At 39.2% G+C, this 22,230-nt stretch overlaps 1 protein-coding gene across 5 annotated transcripts in view; it reads left to right on the top strand.

Moving 5' to 3' along the window:
• The window catches only part of EPB41L4A (erythrocyte membrane protein band 4.1 like 4A), a 121,945-nt gene that overhangs the window by 31,802 nt on the left and 67,913 nt on the right, over positions 1–22,230 (top strand). For all 5 annotated transcript variants that reach the window (XM_057430856.1, XM_057430854.1, XM_057430853.1 and 2 more), the window contains exons 2-5: positions 8,239–8,343; positions 16,016–16,067; positions 17,138–17,216; positions 21,039–21,136. In XM_057430856.1, coding sequence (XP_057286839.1) covers positions 8,239–8,343; positions 16,016–16,067; positions 17,138–17,216; positions 21,039–21,136 — 334 coding nt within the window. The remainder of the gene's footprint in view (positions 1–8,238; positions 8,344–16,015; positions 16,068–17,137; positions 17,217–21,038; positions 21,137–22,230) is intronic.

The raw sequence follows: 22,230 nt of genomic DNA, 5'->3' as shown, positions 1-22,230 counted from the left end.
TGTTTCAATGATAATATGTTCAAACAGTTGAAACAGAAAATAATCACTCTTACATATGAACTACAAGTTTATATATATATATAAAAAAATGTTGTTGCTTGGTTGCAGTATAGACTGCATACAGTTTGCACTTGACAGGTGGAAGGAAATAGCTTGACTAGCATGTAGAAGAGCAGCAAATGGAAATGTCATAATGTTTTCTTAGCATCCTTTGTGTCCTCCTTAGGGATGCTCCAGAAATAGACTGCAAGCACCTGGTGAGGCAGGAAACAAATACATGTGAATTTGTAATGCATGCATTTCTCTTGTACTGTCACAGATTTGTTTTAAATAATTCCCTATGAATATGGAAGACACATCCCCTTAGACCCACCAAACACTATGGAGCTGTGAGATAGGAGGAGGTCCTTTGCTCTTGGAAGCTGCGGGTGGTTCTGTGGCCGAGCAGGGCTCTCACGGGTGCGTGATGGAAAGCGAGTGTTCACATCCCAGCCCTGGTCTTTGAGACCAGGGTGAGCAGAGCAGAGATCCTGCTGCCCACCCAGGAGCCTGTGGAGGCTGCTTCGCCCTAACCTCACCCTTGTGCACTGCCACAGCTCCCCGCTGGCAAATCCTGCCAGTGGTAAAATCAGTGGGGCTCTGTCACTCTTCCACTAAGGAAGTGCACAAAACCACTGTTGCTGCAAACCCAGGCAATATGGGAAACCCTGCAAGTATTGAGGTGGTGGGCTTTGTTTCTGCAGATCAAAGCTTAGTGCACCCCGAGCCTCTTTATTCTGACTGGCACTACCTCTGGAGGACAGGTCTGGTTCACACCCACCCTGAGCTGCCTTCAGAAGTGCCTTTAGAGAGTTCAGTCAACTGAAAGGTCACCTCTACACCATCAGTTGTGCATCTTGTGGAGGCAAAGATGCAAAATTGCTGAAGATACACATGCTTTGAAAGTCTCGCTTGATGGAGAGGGCTACTCATTTTTTTCTTGTATTTGTTACATTCAGGATGATCTTAAAGTCCTTTCCAGCCCAAACCATTCTATGATTCTGAGAAAATGCTGTGTGAAGCTTACTGTCTGGATTATGTCTGCCTCAGTATAGTGATGCTGTTTAACTGGGTGCAGGTGAGGTGGTGCTGACACACATGTCCAGAGCTGTGCTTGCTCTCTGTCCTTCCCTGCTCACCGGCAGGTCAGGTGCTGGTGACCACGCTCCGTTGCCAGCATGTACAGAGCATCTAATGTGCTGGGTGGGCACTAGCTGCTGTCTAGCACATAGGTAGCAGATCAAATGCACTTCCCACTTGGAGGGCTTGTTAGAAGCGTTACTCACACAGCCCTGTACTTGACAGGGAGACGTGGGTATGTTACACAGGTGTTTCTGGATGTTTCAGCATGATTATGTGCCATCCCCCGTAGCATACTCCTTATTTTTCCATACTCTAAACTCCATCATTTAGAAACCTTCTCTTCTTCTGTGTTATCTCGTGTCTGTGTATAAGCCAAATAACTAATTCAGCATTAGGTGTGACTTTTCAATAGAGCCTAACAGTGGTTGTGGTGAGGGGAGGCATCTGAAAAGGCAATTGTTTTGTTCAACCAAAGTTTTAAGCCTTTTTTTTTTAATTTTGAACAAAGGATCAGGAATTCCTCTGCATCTTCCTTAACATTTATGAGGTCGTAAGAGGTAGAGTTTGTGTATTGTGTTACTTTCAAGAGACAGGTTTTTGTGATGAGTCCTTGAACTAAAAGAGGCTATGTGTTTTTTACTTTGTTTTTAATAAAAAGAGGCTTCACTACTTACACCACTTTTCTTTCAAGAGCGGAATTAGCATCCTACTGAGGCAGACCCTGCTGCACATTTTCTTTGTCTTTAAATTCACTTAATATCAATCATGGATCTGATTTGGCCTTCACTGCTGTGTACAACAGAAAAGAGGAAATGAAAAAATTTCAAACCAGAAAAACCGCACTAGCACTAAAAAGCAGTGAGTATAGAAAGTAAGAATTCCTGGTGACTAAATATACAACAATGTGAATATGTTAAAATATAGTATAGTATGTACCATTCTTAGAAGCATTATTTTTTTTTGATTAAAAAAAATACTATTAGATCTGTCTTGAATGTTCTGGCTGTCATTTTCTTTAGCCAGTACAAACCTGCCTTTCTGGTTTAGGAAGCCAGAGTGCTAACATGTAAAGCAAGATGTTATGACTCATTTAAACAATTCTTTGTTCTCTCTTGAAACAATTGATGATGTTTTCAAATGTTCTTGGGTTTACCCCTAAGAATGCAAGTCTCTAGCAAGTCTGAGCTTAATGCAAGGCAGATTATGTAACTTTTGCAGTGCTATATGATGTGAACGTAATCATAGAATCATAGAATCATAGAATCGTTAGGGTTGGAAAGGACCTTAAGATGATCTAGTTCCAACCCCCCTGACGTGAGCAGGGACACCTTATGCTAAATCACATCACCCAAGGCCTCGTCCAACATGGTCTTGAACACTGCCAGGGACGGAGCATTCACAACCTCCCTGGGAAACCTATTCCAGTGCCTCACCACCCTAACAGGAAAGAACTTCCTTCTTATATCCAACCTAAACTTCCCCTGTTTAAGTTTTAACCTGTTACCCCTTGTCCTGTCACTACAGTCTCTAATGAAGAGTCCCTCTCCAGCGTCCCTATAGGCCCCCTTCAGATACTGGAAGGCTGCTATGAGGTCTCCATGCAGCTTTCTCTTCTCCAGGCTGAACAGCCCCAACTTTCTCAGCCTGGAGGTGCTCCAGTCTCCTGATCATCCTCGTGGCCCTCCTCTGGACTTGTTCCAACAGTTCCATGTCCTTTTTATGGTGAGGACACCAGAACCGCACACAATACTCCAGGTGAGGTCTCACGAAAGCAGAGTAGAAGGGCAGGATCACCTCCTTCGACCTGCTGGTCACGCTCCTTTTGATGCAGCCCAGGATATGGTTGGCTTTCTGGGCTGCAAGTGCAGACTGCCAGCTCATGTTCATTTCCTCATCAACCAACACCCCCAAGTCCTTCTTTGCAGGGCTGCTCTGAATCTCTTCTCTGCCCAACCTGTAGCTGTGCTTGGAATTGCTCCGACCCAGGTGTAGAACCTTGCACTTGGCATGGTTAAACTTCATGAGGTTGGCATCAGTCCACCTCACAAGTGTGTCAAGATCCCTCTGGATGGCATTCCTTCCCTCCAGCATATCAGCCTAACCACACAGCTTGGTGTCATCGGCAAACTTTCTGAGGGCACACTCAATCCCACTGTCCATGTCAGTGATGAAGATGTTAAACAAGACCGGTCCCAACACCGATCCCTGAGGGACACCACTCGTTACTGGTCTCCAGCCGGACATTGAGCCATTGACCACAACTCTTTGCGTGCAGCTATCCAGCCAGTTCTTTATGCACCGAGTGGTCCATCCATCAAATTGATGTCTCTCCAATTTAGAGACATGGATGTCGTGTGGGACGTTGTTGAACGCTTTACACAAGTCCAGGTAGATGACATCAACTGCTCTACCTTTTTCCATCAGTTCTGTAGCCCCATCATAGAAGGCCTCCACATTGGTCAGGCAGGATTTCCCCTTAGTGAAGCCATGCTGGCTGTCACCAAGCACCTTGTTGTTTTTCATGTGCCTTAGCATGCCTTCCAGGAGAATCTGCTCCAAGATTTTGCCAGGCACAGAGGTGAGACTGGCTGGTCTGTAATTCCCCGGGTCATCCATTTTCCCCTTCTTGAAAATGGGGGTTATATTTCCCTTTTTCCAGTCATCGGGAACTTCACCTGACTGCCATGATTTCTCAAATGTGATGGCCAGCGGCTTCGCAACTTCATTTGCCAGCTCCTTCAGGACCCGTGGATGGATTTTATCAGGACCCATGGACTTGTGCATGTTCAGATTTTTAAGATGGTCTCGAACCAGTTCCTCTCCTACAGTGGGCGCAAGGTCTTCATTCTCACAGTCCCTGCATCTGCCTTCCAAGACTTGGGTGGTTTGGTCAGAGCCTTTGCCAGTGAAGACCGAGGCAAAGAAGTCCTTCAGAACCTCAGCCTTCTTCAAATCCTGTGTAGCCAGTTCTCCTGAGAGCTTCCTGAGGGGGCCTGTGTCCTCCCTAGTCTGTTTTTTATTTGCTATGTACCTGTAGAATCCCTTCCTGATATCTTTAATACTTCTAGCTGAGTTTAATTCTAACTGGGCCTTAGCTTTCCTAACCTGGTCGCTGTCTTCTTGGACAACATCCCTGTACTCTTCCCATGCCACCTGTCCTTGCTTCCACCTTTTATAAGCCTCTTTTTTCCTTCAAAGTTTCCTCAGCAGCTCCTTATCCATCCAAGGAGGTCTCCTGGCCCTCCTGCTGCACTTCCTTCTGGTTGGGATGCAACACTCCTGAGCTTGCAGCAGGTGATCCTTGAATATCAATGAACAGTCTTGGGGCCTCTACCCTCTAGAGCTGTATCCCATGGAACCTTCCGAAGCAGGTTCCTGAAGAATCCAAAGTCTGCTCTTTTGAAGTCCAGGGCAGTGAGCTTGCTGCACGCTCTTCTCACTGTCCTGAGGATCTCAAATTCGAGCATCTCATGATTGCTGCATCCAAGGCTCCCCTGGAGACTCACATTTCCAACGAGCCCTTCCCTGTTGGTGAGCACAAGGTCAAGCATGGCACCTCTCCTTGTCAGCTCCTCTATTACTTGCAGAAGGAAGTTGTCTTCTACACAATCGAGGAACGTCCTGGATTGCTTAGGAACCTCCTGGATTGCTTAAAATCCTGTTAACATCTTTGATAGTTTTAGTTTGCAGTTGTCCTGGCTTCAGCAGTAGCAGTCATTTTTCTCCTTCTTGGTAGCCGGTGCAGTGCTGTGTTTTGACTTTCAGCTCTGGAACAGAGCTGATAACAATGATGTTTTGGTTTGGCCAAGGACTTTATGAGCCTCATGCTCTGCCAGGGAGGAGGGGAAGCCGGGAGGAAGCAGAGGCAGGACACCTGACCCAAGCTAGCCAAAGAGGTATTCCATACCACAGCACCCAGGAGGTAACTGGGAGTTGGCCGGAAGGGCTGGTAGACTGCAGGGTTGGAGGAGGTATCGGTCAGAGCTTGGTTGGGCTGGGGGGATGAGTTATCAGTCAGCTGGTGGTGAGATGTCATATTCTCTTCCCTTGTTACATTCTTTTTGGTTCTCCCCTCCGTCCCCTGGGAGTAGGGGGAGGGCAGGAAGGGGGAGAGTGAGTGAATGAGTTGCCTGACTGGGTTTAAACCACGACAGCAGTTTTGCTGAATTTTACTGTAATTTTATCAGGGGAAATAACATGGCTTTTCTTAGCAAATTTCTTCAAATGCAGTAAACACTGAGAAGTAGCCAGTTAGGGATTTGTCAGCACAGCTGCTTTCTTAACTGCATTTCAAGGGCCAGTTTGCTTGCATGAAACCCGATGTCATGGGGTTTAAAATGAGAACTTTAATTTAAAATGAGGTTGCAGTAGTTCAGCAAGAGTCAGTGTTTACCTGAAGAGCATTTCTCAGTCCTGATAAAACAGGAGATTAAGGAAGGTGAGGTTAGAGGAGTGTTGGATACCGTCTGGTAAAAAGCCAGTTATGCACTGTTACCATTTATCTCTGAAAGGAAAGAAGGGAGTCTTTAATTTCAGCCAAACCGGCTATGAAATGTGTGTTTCTTAGGGATAACAGTCGCTTTAGCCTTCATGGGAGGAAAGTTCACCCAAGGCTTTCTGTGTAAAGCCCACTGCGGTCCTCAGCTGACTGAAGAAGATGACTTACAACTGAGGAGGCTAGACAAATCCTAAACTGGGACAGATTTATGCAAGTTAAACTCCTGTAAAACACAAGTTAGTATCTTTGATTACTTCCAGGATTGTGCATTAGTATTGAAAGATGCTTGAATGGAAAATTGACAGCTTCATCTTTGCCACTGTTTCACAGTTCTGGTAAAGCTAAACTGGTGCTATCAAGAGCATTACTGGTCAGTCAAAGAGTAGAAAGCTTATTGAAAACAAACAGATTTGAGCTTCAGGATCACAGAAGCTCAGCATGCCTTTTATGGAGACCAGTCCATGTACCCTGTAGGCCATGGTTCAGACAATCCCTTTTATGTCTTTTGCAAGGGTTTACTAATCACATTTTGGTTAGCTGTGTCAAAACCCTGGGCCTCTGCACAGCTGATGGTGGAGCTCCTTCTGTCTGTACAGAAAGTGAGCTTTTTACTTTCAGTATCCATTTGAAACTGGTGCCATCATTCATCTGTGCGGGTTGTTTGTAGTCAGGGCTGCTTGTTTATTTTGAGCTTTTGTTGTGTCTTTTCCTACAGATGCCTGTCCAAACCTAGGTTCCTAAAACGCTGCAATGTTTAAATGATAATAGAAATGGTTCCAGTGATAAAGGTAATTTGCCTTATGGCATATGAATCATGAGATAACTGTGCTTTTCAGTGGGGCATCTCTTCTGCATCTTTGAATAACAACTGGTTTAAAGATAAAATGAGGCAAGACAATTACTGATTCACTCTTGAATCCCTGCTATCTAATAATTTAATAATTTAATGCATTTTTTTAAGGTATGTTTTGTTGTTTGGGTTTTTTTTGTTTGTTTTTTTTTTTTTTGTGTTTTTGCTGTGGTGCTCCTGATAGTCACTTTGTAGCTATGAGGGGCTGTTTCTTGTCCCTTATGTTCATATGACCCAAGTTCAGTTTCTTGTGGATGGATCTGATGATAAAATCACTTTTGATAAAATCACTGTATTGCTGTGCTTTATCCAAAATGCTAAAATGAGATCTTGTGAATTGCTGCTCACTTTAATCATGTTTTTTCCCAAAATGATTTTCTGTTTTGTGGCTGATTGTTAAGTCTCACTGCATATGCTGGGGGAATGTGTAGCTACAGTTGCTGAGTGTAAAAAATCTGTATGGTGGCTTTAGACTGTTTCATGCTGAGAATATTTCAAGAACATCTCCTGATTTAAACAAATATACAGTAAATCTGTTGAAGAGCATGGGTCCACAATTCCCAGTCTACCAGGGATATTTACTTTGTTTTTGCTTGCCTAGAGTTTGAGTGGCCATCCGAAGTTGTTGTATTGGCCCTGCCCATGTAACTGGGTACAAATCCTGACCATATGAATATACCTGCTGAAAAAAAATGAATGCATCTTCACAGTTGTTATGTGATTGATACTTCAACAGCAAAGCTGAATTAGATAATTTCTTTTAAAATCAGTATTATTTGACATTTTAATTTTGAAATTACCTGCTTGTAAGCGAAAAAGTGAAATAGCACAAACAATATCCCACAGCTTCCTCTTGGAGTATTTTTTCTCTCCATTGATTTTACTACAGTCTAGCAGTTTATACAATGTGAAGCAGGTAACCAAAAACTAATTATGAGTTATATCCATATTCTCTTGTGGAATTTAGGGCAGTAATAGTAAAGGTTCTGGTTGGTTCTGAGTGGGGATCACTCTGCATAATTTTTCTCAGTCCTCCTAGTCTGTGTGTTATTGGCAGGTGAACTGACAAGTAAGAGTCATTCGGGTGGAAGTGAGCTTTTTATAAGACAGTCTCAACAGTACAATTTTGCTTTCAATGTTTTCCCCAGCATTGTTTGCAAATACTGGTTTAAACCCTTAATGAAATGCTGTTCAGGAAATCAACAGGATTATTTCAATTCAGGGTGCTGGATTGCTCCCACTTCTACTATTAAAAATATTTTAAAAGAAAACAAATAAAACCTAACCTTCTTTACAAAGGGTAGTGGCAGAGCAACTAATGATGTATAATTTAGATCTTAAGGGCAAAATTTTGCTTCCTGATCTTCATTGTCAGAATTTGAGTGACAGGCCCACACTGAAAGGAAGAAGATAAATTTAAATTAAAATATATCATGGGAATTAGCATTTTGATCAGAGAACAGAACTGTTCTGGAAAAATGCTGGGTTCAGCAGCATCGTGCTTATGCAAGTACACTTGAGCGCTTTTTATTTTGTATCTTGTAACTTTTGACCTGACAGCTACCTAATAGTATTTCCAGAATGATTGATTAAACATGTGTGAAGGCAAAATATTTTCTTCTGTACAGCTGAAGTTTTTGTTAAAGGCACTGGGAACTGCCTCCTGTTTTTTTTCAGACAAAGCTAATAGAACTCATGAATGCTACTGCACATAGCTGACAAAGGCAAAGCATCTTTGTGAAAAGCCTCTGTAAATTCTTTCCCACAGAAATCAACGAAAGGGTTGGTTGTTCTGGGCTACGTATTTCGTCACTTAAACCTAGTGGAGATAGATTACTTTGGACTGCGCTACTGTGACCGAAGTCATCAAACGGTGAGCAAAAGATGCAGCAGACTGTATTTTCCATATCTAAAATATACCCTGTTGTGCTGTTTGCCTGTAAGCATTAGACTGTCATACTTTCACTAACTTTCACTGTTTCCTGGTTTAGGTTTCTGATAATAATTTCTTTGTGTTTGTTTGCAATAAGGTCTTGGAATAACTATTAATATAATTAATATCTAATTAATTAGATAGGACTGAATCAAATGCTAAATGTTGTTGAAAACTAAATGAAGAAAGTATAAATAGTACAAACTTATGATATGAAAGTAGGATTAATATTTTTTCCCTCTTAATACTATGTTGTGAAGGCAGTGCTTGGTGCACTGTGCTGTCTGGCCTCGCTTGGCCCTGGGGTGTCTGGGGAGCAATGTCCCTGCATGTCACAGGCTGCTTTGCTTGGACCAAAAGCTTGAATACCTGTTGCAGAGTGTATTGTATAGATGGTGTGGTGGCTGCACTGGTAAAGCCCCAGGAGTCAGGGTGTTGACAATGGCATTTTCACTCAGCCTGAGCCCATCTCTGTGTCCTTGAGCCCATGCTCTTTTGAGCCTTCCCAACTGTGACTCCACAGACATCTGGGAGCTTTTTCCACCACAATATTACTGTCCTAAATAGGCAAGAAAATAGAAATTTGGCTGATTCAGATGAAGCAGGCAGTGGCTTGGGGCAGCACTCGCTGGACTACCTCCTCTTCTCTTCCCCCCAGATGGCTTGTGCAGAGCCTGCAGTCAGAGGTGAGGAGCAAGGGATGCTCAGCAGGTGGGACCAGCACTGTATTCACAGGATTATAATTACATTGTTACAGTTTTATAAAGGGAATAATGCAAGGCCTCCGTTTAAATTTAGTCAAGCAGTGATGCTTTTGAAGCCACTGTTCTGTGCTGAGGGTACTGCACAAGACCCTGACCTCAAAAGATGTCATGTTTCATCTAAAAATAGTAATGTCATTGAATTGGTTAAATATTTGACAGCTTCCTTTGTTTAGAGAATTTGAACATGCAGAGACTGAAGTCAGAACAGTATTAGCAGAAAAAGATTGATCACTGCTGAGAGCTACAGACTGCTCTACTCAGCATATCTTTATTTTTGTGCCATTGTCTAGACATTTATGAATTCAGTTCCTTGATAAGCTTCTAACCAAGTTTCATTCCATGGAGGTGAAAGTCAGATTCAGCTGTGAACTAAAGGTAGGCTGTTAAAAACAGTATTTTGATTTCCTGAGGAAATTGAGGTATGAATGAAGAACAGGTAGGTATTTCCTGCTCTCAAAAGTATTTATGTTTTTCCTGAAGAGGCAAATAAAGTAGAAATGGCTATTACTGGGAACAGTTCCAGAGGCATACACACTATGTATTTAACAGTGTATATGGCATTATGAAAAGAGAAAATTGTATCTGTTCCATGAAAGACTTAAGACATAAAGCCATGCTTTAGGAGGCATCCTACTAAGAGGTTAGATGATTCAATTGTGTTATACTGTTGTGTTTTGTATTATGGTAGTGTGCATGAGCTGTAGGGCATAACTCTATTAACTGAATGATGAATAGAGCAAAGTGGACAAAACTATGTGTTTTAAAGAACACAGCCCAGTCACAAAAGAAACATTTATTTTTTTTGTTATCAAGAGTTTGAAAGAACTTGTCTAGTTATTTTTTTCTCATTAGTTTTGCATACCTCATCACTTCCAGGAAGTCTTTTAAGAGCTGTATTGGTGTGCTACCTCTTACGTGTGTGGTATCTAATTATTTTAGTAGTACTAGTAAGGCTCTAATGGCTGTAATCACTGAACAATGTTCCACTGTGCTAAGTAGTATATGAATGCATAACATCAAAATAGCCTCTTTGGGAACAGCCAACAAACTAACTAACATATGAAAGAGAATAACTGGATGCAGCAAACAGAACAACAGTACTGGATGGCACTGGGAAGACCCTGAACAGTAGGATAAAGCATAAATTGGATGACATTGTGTCTAATGCAATAGTTTGGTCATATTACACAATTTTTACTTTACTGATGTTCCTGGTTCACCCAAACTTTCCATGGTCAAAGGATGGTATTTAGTTTGCAAAATCAAGCTCTGTATGTTTACAAGTTGCCAGAAGCTATATCTATCTTGTGCTCTAAATAAGACAGGACTCCTAAGGAAGAGCAAGAAGTCTGCAATAATTAATTGAGACATAACATTTAATCATTAATTAAAAATCTTGTAATATAAAACTACACCTGAACAAACTGTATGTTGTCAGTAGTGACAAAGTACCTCTGAGTGCTTTGTTTGACAAACTACATGGCGCTTTTTAATGTAGTGAGTACCTTTTTTGGTGGAGATACTTTGAAAGAGAGACCAGTTTCCTTTGAGTGCCACTGAATCTCTCACTGTCTTTCATCATCAGCCTTTCAGCTGAGCCTTTTGTGTTGCTGCAGATTCTGCTGACTATCACGTTAGGCTAAGTTGAGACCAGAGTCCTTATGCTTCTTAGTGTGGATGGTCAGCTGGGTCCTGATTAACAGGGCGTTTTTGTCTTCTGCCTGATCTGCCAGAAATGTGAGACATTATGCTCCATTTGGTATTTTCAGTCAGGATATGATCATCAGAATCTCTGTTGCAAAAGCTAAAGGTGTTTTAGGAAACTTTATTCCACATTTTAGTCTCTTATCTCTTTAGTATTTGGGGAAAACAGTGGCCCAATGATGTACCTCTGCTTTAGTGGAAGAAGGCCCAAATACTGGGTAAGCCACTGTTGGGAAGGCCATGCAGGTCCCCTGCCCCTCTCTCTTCCTACTGTGCTGCAGCTCCCAGGTGCACCCCACACACTCCCTGTGGTACTGTGCTGCTTTTGTGCCTTAGGATAGTTGTGCTTATTACTGTTCTGGTGAGAAGCCATTATTCTCTTGAGTCACATAAAAGAGAGAATGGAAATAGCAATTTTCAAGCATAATATTTCAGGAACAGCTGAGCAGAATTTGATGAAGGAAAGGGTACCTTTGAAGCCCGAAGGCATTCCTTTGTCAAATCACAAAAGTGGGCTGAAAAGAGTCATGCTATTAGAACTTCTTTTACAGAAAAGATTTTTAAACTTCCTTAGTGCAATAAACTAGACAACCAAAAGCATTTTAAAGGTCTGTTGATAATAAAACCTTTAATTTTTTTTTTTTTCTCTAATTCCAGAAACCTGGCTGTACTTTACTATCTCACATTGGTCAGGTTGCCTCCTCATCATCCCTCATGCTAAACCTGCTTAATTTAACTGCAGGAGGCATGTCTGCATTGTCTGTCAGGCTGTGATGCGAATATGCTTCTCTTATCTGATATAATGCTAATCTGGGCTCTGAGGGGAGAAACACAAACACAGCAAGCTGTGTCACCATGTTAATTCAGTATAGCAGCCAAGCTCCTTTCCCTGGGCTGTTCTGGTGTAGTTCTGTGTGCATGTGTGCGTACTGTGCTGAAATCTGGAGCTAACATGAGATGTGCAGCACTTGGTATCTGTACCATGTATCTACTCTGTAGTATAGATGTGTGTTTTTATTTCCCCACTGCAGTGAAGTCAGGCTTTGAGCATACAGACCTGAGAGCATAGTAGGTAGGAGGAAGCTGATGGCAATTTATTCTGCAGCTGTGTAGCCCAGAGGACATGTTTCAATGCCTGGTAAAACAACTTTCTGCTGTGAGTTGCTGTGCTGCTGTGGTAGATCAGATCAGCTGTGACAAAGCTGAGCACAGAAGTCTGTGCTATGAATTGCATATCCCTGCTGTACAAGCTCGTTTATCAAAAAGTTGTTTCTTGATCCATCCTGTGTAATTAATAAGGTAGCTACAGCATGCTTATATTGCCAGGTTGCTGTACCAAATTGGATAGGGTAACAGATTGAACAGGCTGTAACTTAACTATAGAAAGAAGGCCGTGATTTTAACAGAAGGTTTATATACAATCAAAAAAGTCTGTTCTGTAGGGAATTAGTCATATAATGTAGTGTATATCTCCATCTTGATTTCTTAGAAAAACAGGTCAACTGTTCTTAGGTTGTATTTTGTTTTTATGTGGATTTTTGCTTTTATGGATTTCACCTTTGCCCGCAAGCATGGTATACTAAATTGTCTAGAAAGAAAAAGATTTGTGCTTGCTAAAATAAATGGCATAGCCAAGGGGAGGGGAAAAAAAAAAAAAGACTGATACTATTGATTGGAAGCTAGAAATCTTAGAAGATTGCTAATGGATTACCACAACCAAGACAAAGCTGATGGTCAGGTACATTAAAGGCAGTAAGAGTAAGGTTTTAGGGTGTAGCAGGATCAACAGGATATTCACATTGGTGATCTAATACTAAATATAATCAATATAAATTTATACTGTAATAAAGACAGAAGTCTTTATTATATATATATAATTGGATGTAGTACATACTTGGATGTAGGAATTGCCTGATAATTTATGTATTTCTTTTAAGGATGTTTTGAGCTTAGGTTTAGATTCTTTGCACTGAACATTTGCATTAAAAGTTACAAAATAATTCTAATTGTTGGTGTTGGTTTAGATTATGTAAAAACCTTGAGAATTTCTGCTTCTAATTGCAAAATACTGTGTTTTCTCTTGAAAGCTGGGTTTTTTCTTGTTGCAAATGTTAATAAAAATCAGCATGTGTGGCATGATGGATACAGCTTTGTAAGAATTTAATTAAGGCAGCCCAGGATTTAGTTTGAAATTGATAGGTTTTTCTCCACAAGACACTTCATTGATTGATATCTCAGCAAACATTTCAACCTGGTTAATATTTTGTTTCCAACAGGTTCATGGAATTTGACCCAGGTTTAACCCTATGTAGATATAAGGAATGAAAATTCCAGATTTGTGGAAAAATTCTTGCAGTCATTAAAGGGGCAAATATGAAGTACTGCACGGCACTTGGATGCATACTGCTTACACATCTGACTCATAGGGAAGCCAGATTTGTAAAAGTACAAAGGACAATACAGCCCATCTTAGATATTCTGTACTTTAGAACATTTTTTTAAATATAATTTCTACCAAAAAATTAAATGGATTTTTTTTTCTCTACTAATATTGTTCATCTACAATCAGTTTTAGTAAATAAAAAATGATTGAATTAAACTAATGCTCTGTGGTCTTTGTAAATAATAATTGTTAAAAGAGCAACCATCACAATAGTAATTGGATAGTTGCATTGATTAGGACTATTTAGAAACCATTTTTCCCCCATTTCTTCTGTAAATGCTGCATTCCCCTTTCAGACTCACAAAATTTATCCCCTGCAGTTGGATGGGTGTATGCTGGACCTGCTGCCTCTTTCAGTAGTGCTGAGATGTTTACAAGTCAGATAACCCTTGCTACCTGTGCAGGAGAGGTGCAGGTGGAAAATCACTGAGAAGTGGCATTCTGGGTGCCAAAACAGATTAAAAGAGTGTAGCTGTGTGTTGAAACTACTTCGGCATTCAGAACTGCAAGGTTTGTTGTGAGCACTCGCTCTCCAAGCGTACTGGATTAATGAGACACTTTGCTTTTTTTTTTTTTTTTCTTCTGACATTTCAACATGTGAACTCAAAATTGTAACTATACCTAACACTATTTATATGTATATGCAAATATTTAACAGGTATCTAATACACATTATTGTGTATACATACGTATGTATGCTTGGAAGGCTGTGTTGTCGGGGTTCTTGGTTTTGTAATTGTTCTAATTTTTATTGTCTAACGTTGGCTTGAAAATGCCATTTCGTTATCCATGCAATTCTGTTCATCTTTGGCTTATAAATAAAATGTTAGAAATGTCCCTCTCCTACCCCCCCCCCCCCCCCCCCCCCCCGCTTGCATTTGCATTTTTCTGGAAAATTTTGGCAGCCTTTGAAATAATAAATTGCTACAGAATGATTTTAAGCATGGGTTTGTGGCATTACCACAACATTAAATACTTCCTGGAGAAATGAGAAGGCAGACGAGAGGCTTTCTTTCTTTTTCCTCACTGCTCTCTGTCCCAGCCTGTTGTGGTGGCTCAGTTTATTGCTGATTTGGATTCTAGTGGGAGGTTTGAACAAGTGTGATGAGTTTTCGTTCCTTCCCAACTTCTGTTGAAGTTAAGAGGGTTTATACTTTAATAGATACTGGATGTATTTGATACAAGCATGGACTGGATATCTTTTTTCCTTCAAAATTTAGGAAATTTTTCTGTATAAACATTCCAGGATTTGAATTGCAGTGGTCAAGGACAAGGCATACAGCTGTTTCTGTTGTAGGTGGATCAGCAGCTAATGGAAGTAGTTTGTTTTCAAGTTTTGTCAAAATAATACTTGTTTACAGCCACTTGTAAAATTAGTTGCTTGAGATTTTCCATTCATATGCTTTGTAGTGTTTTCCCCTCCCTTTGACTAGAAGGGGGAGATTTTTTGGTTAATCATTTAATGTTTATTCTCTATAGGGTGAATTCAGGGGTGCAAATAAGGAGTTTCTTTGTCCATTGGTCATGTAGTTCCTCAGTTAAAAAGTTGCGGGTACTAAGGGAATAGATTCAATCTGCCTTAATTTGCTGTTTCTAGAAGCTGTGTTCTGCAGCCTTTTTGTTTCCAGTTTCTTAAGAGTGGTGCCAATCTCCGGTAATTATATTGAAGTTGTTTATGAGGAAAGAGGACTGAAGAAAAGGAAGGCAATAACGGTCGTGGCAGCTGCCTCTGCAATTTCTTCCAAATCTGAATGATAGAAATGTCAACCTAAGGAAGAAATAAGCAGCTGAAGGGAATACAGAGGCAGGATGCTGGTGTCCTGTGTAGCCATACTGCAAAGTACACAGCTGGTCTGTAATTAGCAGTAATACCAAGTTAACCTCTAGTAGAAGTCTGATAGAGGCAGAGCAGAGTAATTGGTGAGAAATAATACTGCAGATTATCTTTTGATCAAATGGTATGGGAAGCCATATCATAATTCATCCCTTTGCAGGTACAAAGTGTACCTCAGTCATCTCTGACACGTTTTTGAACTAGCCTTGTAAACTATCTGGTGGAAGAGTCTGTACCCTCCCTACCTTAGTGCTGATTTCCAGTCATCCTCTCTCCCTGCTACTAGAAACTGTTTCTGATAATTGAAATTATTTTTCCTTTGCTTCCAGTTAAGTCAATTTTTTCATACTTGGCAGCATGAAGGAAAGTTGACACTGTGTTCTTAAAGCAGTTTCTCTTGTGTTGCAGTAGTGCTGTTATGCCTATTCTTCCCCCTACAATCTTTTGTTTTTCATAATATAAGTGAAGCCTCTTCATTTTCCCTGTTTTACATACTTTGTTGTTGTTATTTAGAAGTACCCTGCTGAAGTTAATCTCTCAAGAAGAAAATAGCAAGGTTGCACATCCATGTACCAGCAGATCAGTGAGACACCAAAGGGCATGATACTTCTGTAGAACCAGCTTGTTATGAGCCTGAAACCTGGTGGCTCTTACCAAGCAGGTTTCCTTTTAGAAAGACCCCTACCCCCAGAGAAAATATGCGATGTTAGACTTGTACAGTGTTTTTCTGATTAGAAACTGGAACAACATTGTCATTAGCAGGCTGAAGTGTGCTAATAAAGATCAATATATGAATAAATTTAGAATTGTGATTGTTCTGTATTAATTTTCAATGTTAAGTGATTAATTGCCATCATTGTCTTACAGTATTGGCTAGATCCTGCAAAGACCCTTGCTGAACATAAAGAGTTGATAAACAGTATGTATCTAATTTGAACATAAAGAATATATCTGAAGATGGAGTAACAGAGGCAATGTTCCATATGTACAGCTGTGCAACATTTATATTCTAGTCACAACAGATTGATAGTTCTTGAACACATTTATTACTGCAGTTCACAGCTGTATCAAAATTTCACACATAGATTGAACATACCATGATTTTCCAGTAATTTGTGTGATTATTGTCCAAAGACTTTATTAGAATTATTGCTTTTAGAATAATTTATGGTGCTATTCTTAACTTGTATAATTAATTTTATAGTAGCTGTGATACCTCTATTATACTGTACCATACCACAACCAATTTAGATTCCTTTTTGCTTCTGAAAGTAGAAGCAATTCTTCTTATTGATAATAGAGTGTCTGCTGTTACTGTCACTCTTCAGATATCATAGATGCAAGATCTGTTATTTATTATAATTAAAGAACATGGTAAGATTATATTACTTGAGAATTTGGAGACCTTCTATAAAAAGATACTATGTGGAGCATGCGTGGAATAAATTTAGCTAAAAGAATTCCAGTATTGAGTTAACTGAATCTTTTGAGGGAATATTTTTTAAAAGTTAATTAGAAAAGCTTTTCCAAATACTTCTTAATTAAAGTGGCACATAATTAAAGTTGCTTCATAAGATATTTGAAAATTTGGAAGGCATTAGTGTTCAGTATTACTAGTTAGGACAGAGAATCACACTTCATGAACAATAACATTTTCCAAATAGCTTCAGTGAAAAAGTACCTAAAGTCAAAAGCAAGCAGTAAAAAAAAAATAAAAAACCAAAACTTGGAGAAAATATAAGTTAGAAATTAAATCCAAAGTCAAATCCTTAAAATAAACAAAAACTCCATATAGTCAGACAAGCTATAAGAAAGAAAATGTGTAATGGATTTGTGATGTGGATGTAACATTTTTTCTGAAACTTTTTCAAGTGCTGTAAAATATAAAAATATGCTTCTTATTAGCTGTTTTGTAGTCAACCAGTATCAATTAATAACAATTAACAGTTCATAACAACTAACTTTTGCACCAAATACTTTTTCCCTCAGATGGACCACCATACACCCTGTATTTTGGCATTAAATTCTATGCAGAGGATCCATGTAAACTTAAAGAAGAAGTCACAAGGTACAGGATTCCATAAGAATAGAATTTATAGTTTGTTTATTTCAGGGCAGTAATCTATTCTAGCCAGGTGTGTATTGTTGTGGTGTGTCTGGGTTGGTTTTCTTTTCACTTGAACATCTTAATGTTTTTGCTTGAAGATGTATGTGTAGGAAGAGAATTGTGACTAGCTTCACACTGGTCAGTATGGACAACCATTTGGAAATCCAAAATGAAAAGTTGGTCTCTGATGCATCAAAACCCAAAGAGAGTTGATGTACACTTGTGTTTTGTTGTGTGTTTGTTTTTTTTTTTTTGTCTGTTTTTTAAGGAATGCATTGTCACATCTGCATTTTTGTTGTTAATTGAGTTTAGAGTTTACTTGGATATAATATATGAATATAGGGAATTTGCTTCTTTATTGATTTTAGGTTAAATTCTGGAACTGTTTTCCAAGAGGATTTCTTTTGGTCTTTCTAAAAATATGTGAAGAAAATTGAAGAATTGCATGCTTTTGATTCTTTTCACTAAGTTTGGCCTCTACAAAATATGTGGATACACATGCTAACACATGCACAGCACACTTGCACATAAACACATGGTAACACACACACACACACACACACACACATGCTTGCCTGTACTCTTACACACAGATTTTTCTGTTTGCTTTAATTATGAAAGGTCTCAGACACTTAGTTTTAGATTCAAAAGGCAATTAGAGGATTTGAGTAGGTAGGTGGACAAAATTAGTGCACTGGCTTGCATTAATAAATGACAAAATATTTCTTTTGATGTCCTAGGAATATGGCACATAAGAATTCATTAGGATGCATGCAGGATTTTAAATTTTCCTTAATCAAAGGTGGCAGTTACGAACAGGTAGAATATTTTTCTTCTACCAGAGGAAGAAAATTATTTTTTTTCTGTACTGGTACAGCAGGAATAGAAGTATCCAATATAACAAGTTAGGAGCTGGCCTGGTAAAAGTAATAAACACTGATTTTGCAGGTGAAAGAGTGTAAACTGGCCACAATGTGATGCCCCTGTACCATGAAAGTTTGATGCAGTTTTCCTGTACTTTTCCAGAAGCATTTGCAGCCCTGCTCACAGGGGAAGATGGATGACCCTGGGGAGGGAGCTTTTTTGCCACCGAACCTGTGATTGCTACCGGGGAGGCAGGGTGGATTTCTGTCTGGGAAATGACAGGGGCTAAGTTTTCAGAAACTGTTTCCCTTTGCCTTGTAATAAGGTCAGTCAGTGATTTGCACTGCTGATTAGGTATGTGACTCTATCTGAGAAGCATTTCAGTATAATTCCTAAGACTTTGTTCATCTTTGTGCGGTATTTGAGTATGCATTATTTGCATCTTAGAAAGCACAGAGGGAAGGTGTAAGAAAGTGATATGCTTGTGTTGACAGACTGAACAAAACACATTGAATAATCAATTGCCCTCAACATTTCTTAGCATTTATTCCTGTAGACCCTTGAATCTTGGACCGAAGGGTTTTTTTTTGGTGGTTTTGATTTTTTTTTCTTGGTTTTGTTTGTTGGTTTTGTTTTTTTTGTGTTCCCCCCCCCCCAAAAAAAAAGAAACCTCCTCTTGCTTAGAAGGGATTAAAAGCCCTACTTTTTTTAATAACAATAATTTTCTGACAAACTGTGTAATTCCCATGATTAAGAAGTGTTAACTGTTTTTTGCTAACCAGTATGTTTCTTTGGAGCATGTGTTTGTTCATTTTAATGGATATGAGAGGGGACACTGTTGTTATTGGATATTGGTGATCTGTGGCATTACATGATTACTATTTTCAGATAATGAAAACATGCTAAATTTGTAATTGGTTCACAGCAAAATCTGTCCAACTTGTAGGCAAAAGCTAATGCTGCGGTCTTTGTTGTATGTGGTTGCTAGAGCAAACTAGTGCTTAGCCACTATCATATGTACACGACAAACTTGAAAGTTCACAAGGTCCTTTAGCTACAAGTTTGGACAAAAGGTCATTTTGTCCTTAGTGGGAAAAAGGAGAGGAGCTTAGTGGCTTCAGTGGGAATTCAGGCTGTTCACTTTAGAGAAGTCACTTAAGCACTTAACAGTTGGCTCTCATAGTTGTTTTTTTTTGTTTGTTTTGTGTGTTTTTTTTGTTTGAGTTTTGTTTTTTTTTTTTTGTTTTTTTCAGGGAGAGGGTGTTTTTTTGCATTCCTATCCTGCTTTGTTTTGACACTACTATGAGAATGTAGAATTATAGATGTCTGCTACATGAAGAAAACATTTATAGTATCATCTGATATGAAGCTCCTCAGAAGCACTGTAGAGATAGAGGAGTGCTAACAGAAAGATGGGTGCATATAAAAAATGCATTACATGTTAAAAAGAAGATGCTGTGTAGTCCACAGTAGATATAAAATAATTTTTATCATTATCACCATTCATACAGGCAAGCTTTGTCTAGATAGGACTGGCAAACATAAGCTGGAAGCACTACTGAGGTATTGCCTAGAATTAAGAAACACTGAGTACATGCTTTGTGTTCCCTCATGACATTCCCAGAAAATTCTTACACAGTGCCCTGGTCCTTTAAGGCAGAGAGTATTAGCCGTTTGTTTTTTTTTTAAGGGTGGACATTGCTTCTATAGTATCTGTCACAGCAAAAATTCTGGGGGATCATTAATCAGAAAGATGCTGTTATCCTTATTCAGATGCTCATCTGGGGTGATAAAATCTAGTAAATTTGACTGGATCTTAAGTGATTTGTAATCAGCTGTCATGCAATCTGCAATTCGTGAACTTCCCTGAAATCAGTGTGCATGCACTTTGAACTTAAAGATCATTCCAAGGTGTTTTCATAAGTAACTTGTACTAACACAGAATAAATTATTTGCAGTGTAGCTGAATGGCTTTATGTAGATAAAGTTGAATTAGTGAATAATGAAAGACTATATGCTTGTATGGTTGACCATTTTTGCTTTAAAAAGTTACCTTCTCAATATTGTTACCTGTTGTAGGAACTTGGTACAAGAAATTTGCTTAGGCTAACGTGAAATCCTGCGAACATCTGTTGTAGTAAAACCAGACAAAATGCAACCAGCATAGGAAAGGTTTCCTGTAAATGAGTAAATAAATAAATGAGGAACTGTAAAACCAAGCAGATCCTGTTTATGATTGCTTGTTCTCTTGTCTCTTCTGTCTTATACATGTTGTTTCACTGCAAGTGGTTTCAGTATGTGCTTCATAAAGTGTCGACTCTGAAAATTACATTTTTACCCCTGCTATTTCTATCCCAAGAAGGAGAGTACTCCATGTTACAACAGATAGAGTTAGCTGCTGCTGATACGCACTTCCATTCTTTTCAGGGAGGTATAGACTCCCATCAAATCTGCTGGCTGCTTTAGCTGATACTTGGGTGTCTGGAAAGGAAACATTTGAGTAAAAAAGTATCCAATACCCAGTTCTCCCTTACTTTGATCCTCTGATCAGGGTTAAACTTCAGCCCTTTGATAGGTCTCTTGTTCAATTTTTCTGATTCTTAGTCCTCTTGCCCACTCCCTGACTGCTCTGTGAAAGTCAAAAGAGAGAAATCATGTTTTTAGGGGGAAAATTAATTATATCTGCATGATATAAGTAGATAGGAAAACTACAGTGTTCCCCTACCTAAGTTCTTTCACTAAATTAATCTTGTTTGTTACTTCAGGGTCAGGAGGGGAAAAGTCAGTAAGGAAGCTTCTTGACTGTCACATGGTTATGGTACATGGCATGTCTTCAGTAAAATGGAATATGGTGTAACATTACTTGATGCATCAAACTCAATGTTGAAATAATGATTTTGTTTTCTCTCTGTGTTTTAGGTATCAGTTTTTCTTGCAAGTCAAGCAGGATGTTTTACAGGGCCGTTTACCTTGTCCAAGCAACACTGCAGCACAGCTGGGAGCATATATAATTCAGTGTAAGTTCTGGCCAGCTGAGAGTTTATTTCTGTTAATCCTGCTTTAGGATTAATTTTAAGTGGTGACTGAAGACTCCACTAATACTTTATGCATTCATTTCAAAGCAGAACAAAACTAGTATGACTGATTTCATCTAGAGAACTGTAAATAGATGACTGTTCTGAACAGATAATAGGGAAGCAATATAGAAGTTATTGTAAAGACGAAACTGAAAAGTCAGTCTGAAGATTCTGGCAAACACTTTTGCCTGCTGAGGAATATCTTGTCATGTACTTAAGTCTTTGTGACTTAGTCTGGATTGCACATAGGGTATGACAGAACCTTTATCAAGAGGTCACAGATTTGGCAGGCTGTTGGCAACCTCCAGCCAATAAAGTCTTGTCAAGTCAAAGATTCTTTCCAGAATTAGGTTATGTCAATATGAATGTGCCTCTGCTTGAAGGGAGGATGTGTTTTGACCTGAAGTGAAGAATTTTAATTTTATCTGTCATTTATCTGCATTCACCCATCAGTAGTTAGCTTTTTCAGAAGTGGATGTTATATTGTGCATTCTTGATAGAACTAGCAATCAATTTGAAAGGAACTGTCTGTCTACCAGTTATTCCTTTCACATTACAGTTCAAACTCTGTATTCAAACACAACTGGTAACCAAGAATCTTATGATGAGTCATGCTGGGACCTGTATTTGTAATTTTTTCTGTGTTAAATTTAGATTTCCCATGACTGGTAAGTATTAAGCAGAGATTATATGTATTATTGGTGTTCCATGTGTGACTTAACAACACTTAATGCAACACAGAAAATAGTCCTCCTTAAATTTCCATTTTAGAATAGCAAGGCAGAATAATTTGTGTATAAAATGGAAGTGGGCATTATACAGAATTTCATGGTGTGTTATATGTGTTCCTAAAAAGCTAAAAATTCAGGCAGTTTTTATGCAAGTATTTTTAATTTCATTTTCCTAAGAAATGTGACATGTCATACTCTGAAGAACTGTTTGCAGTGCACATTTTGCTCTACTGGCATGTATGCCTTACCTGAAAAAATGCTGCAAATATGAGGCAGGAAGATACATAATGATGGTAACAATGG

Source organism: Pezoporus wallicus, unplaced genomic scaffold, assembly GCF_028554395.1.
Source record: "Pezoporus wallicus isolate ANWC-B61680 ecotype Strahan unplaced genomic scaffold, APGP_CSIRO_Pwel_v1 contig_2721, whole genome shotgun sequence".
Classification (NCBI taxonomy): domain Eukaryota; kingdom Metazoa; phylum Chordata; class Aves; order Psittaciformes; family Psittacidae; genus Pezoporus; species Pezoporus wallicus.
This window is presented reverse-complemented; position numbering and strand designations above follow the sequence as displayed.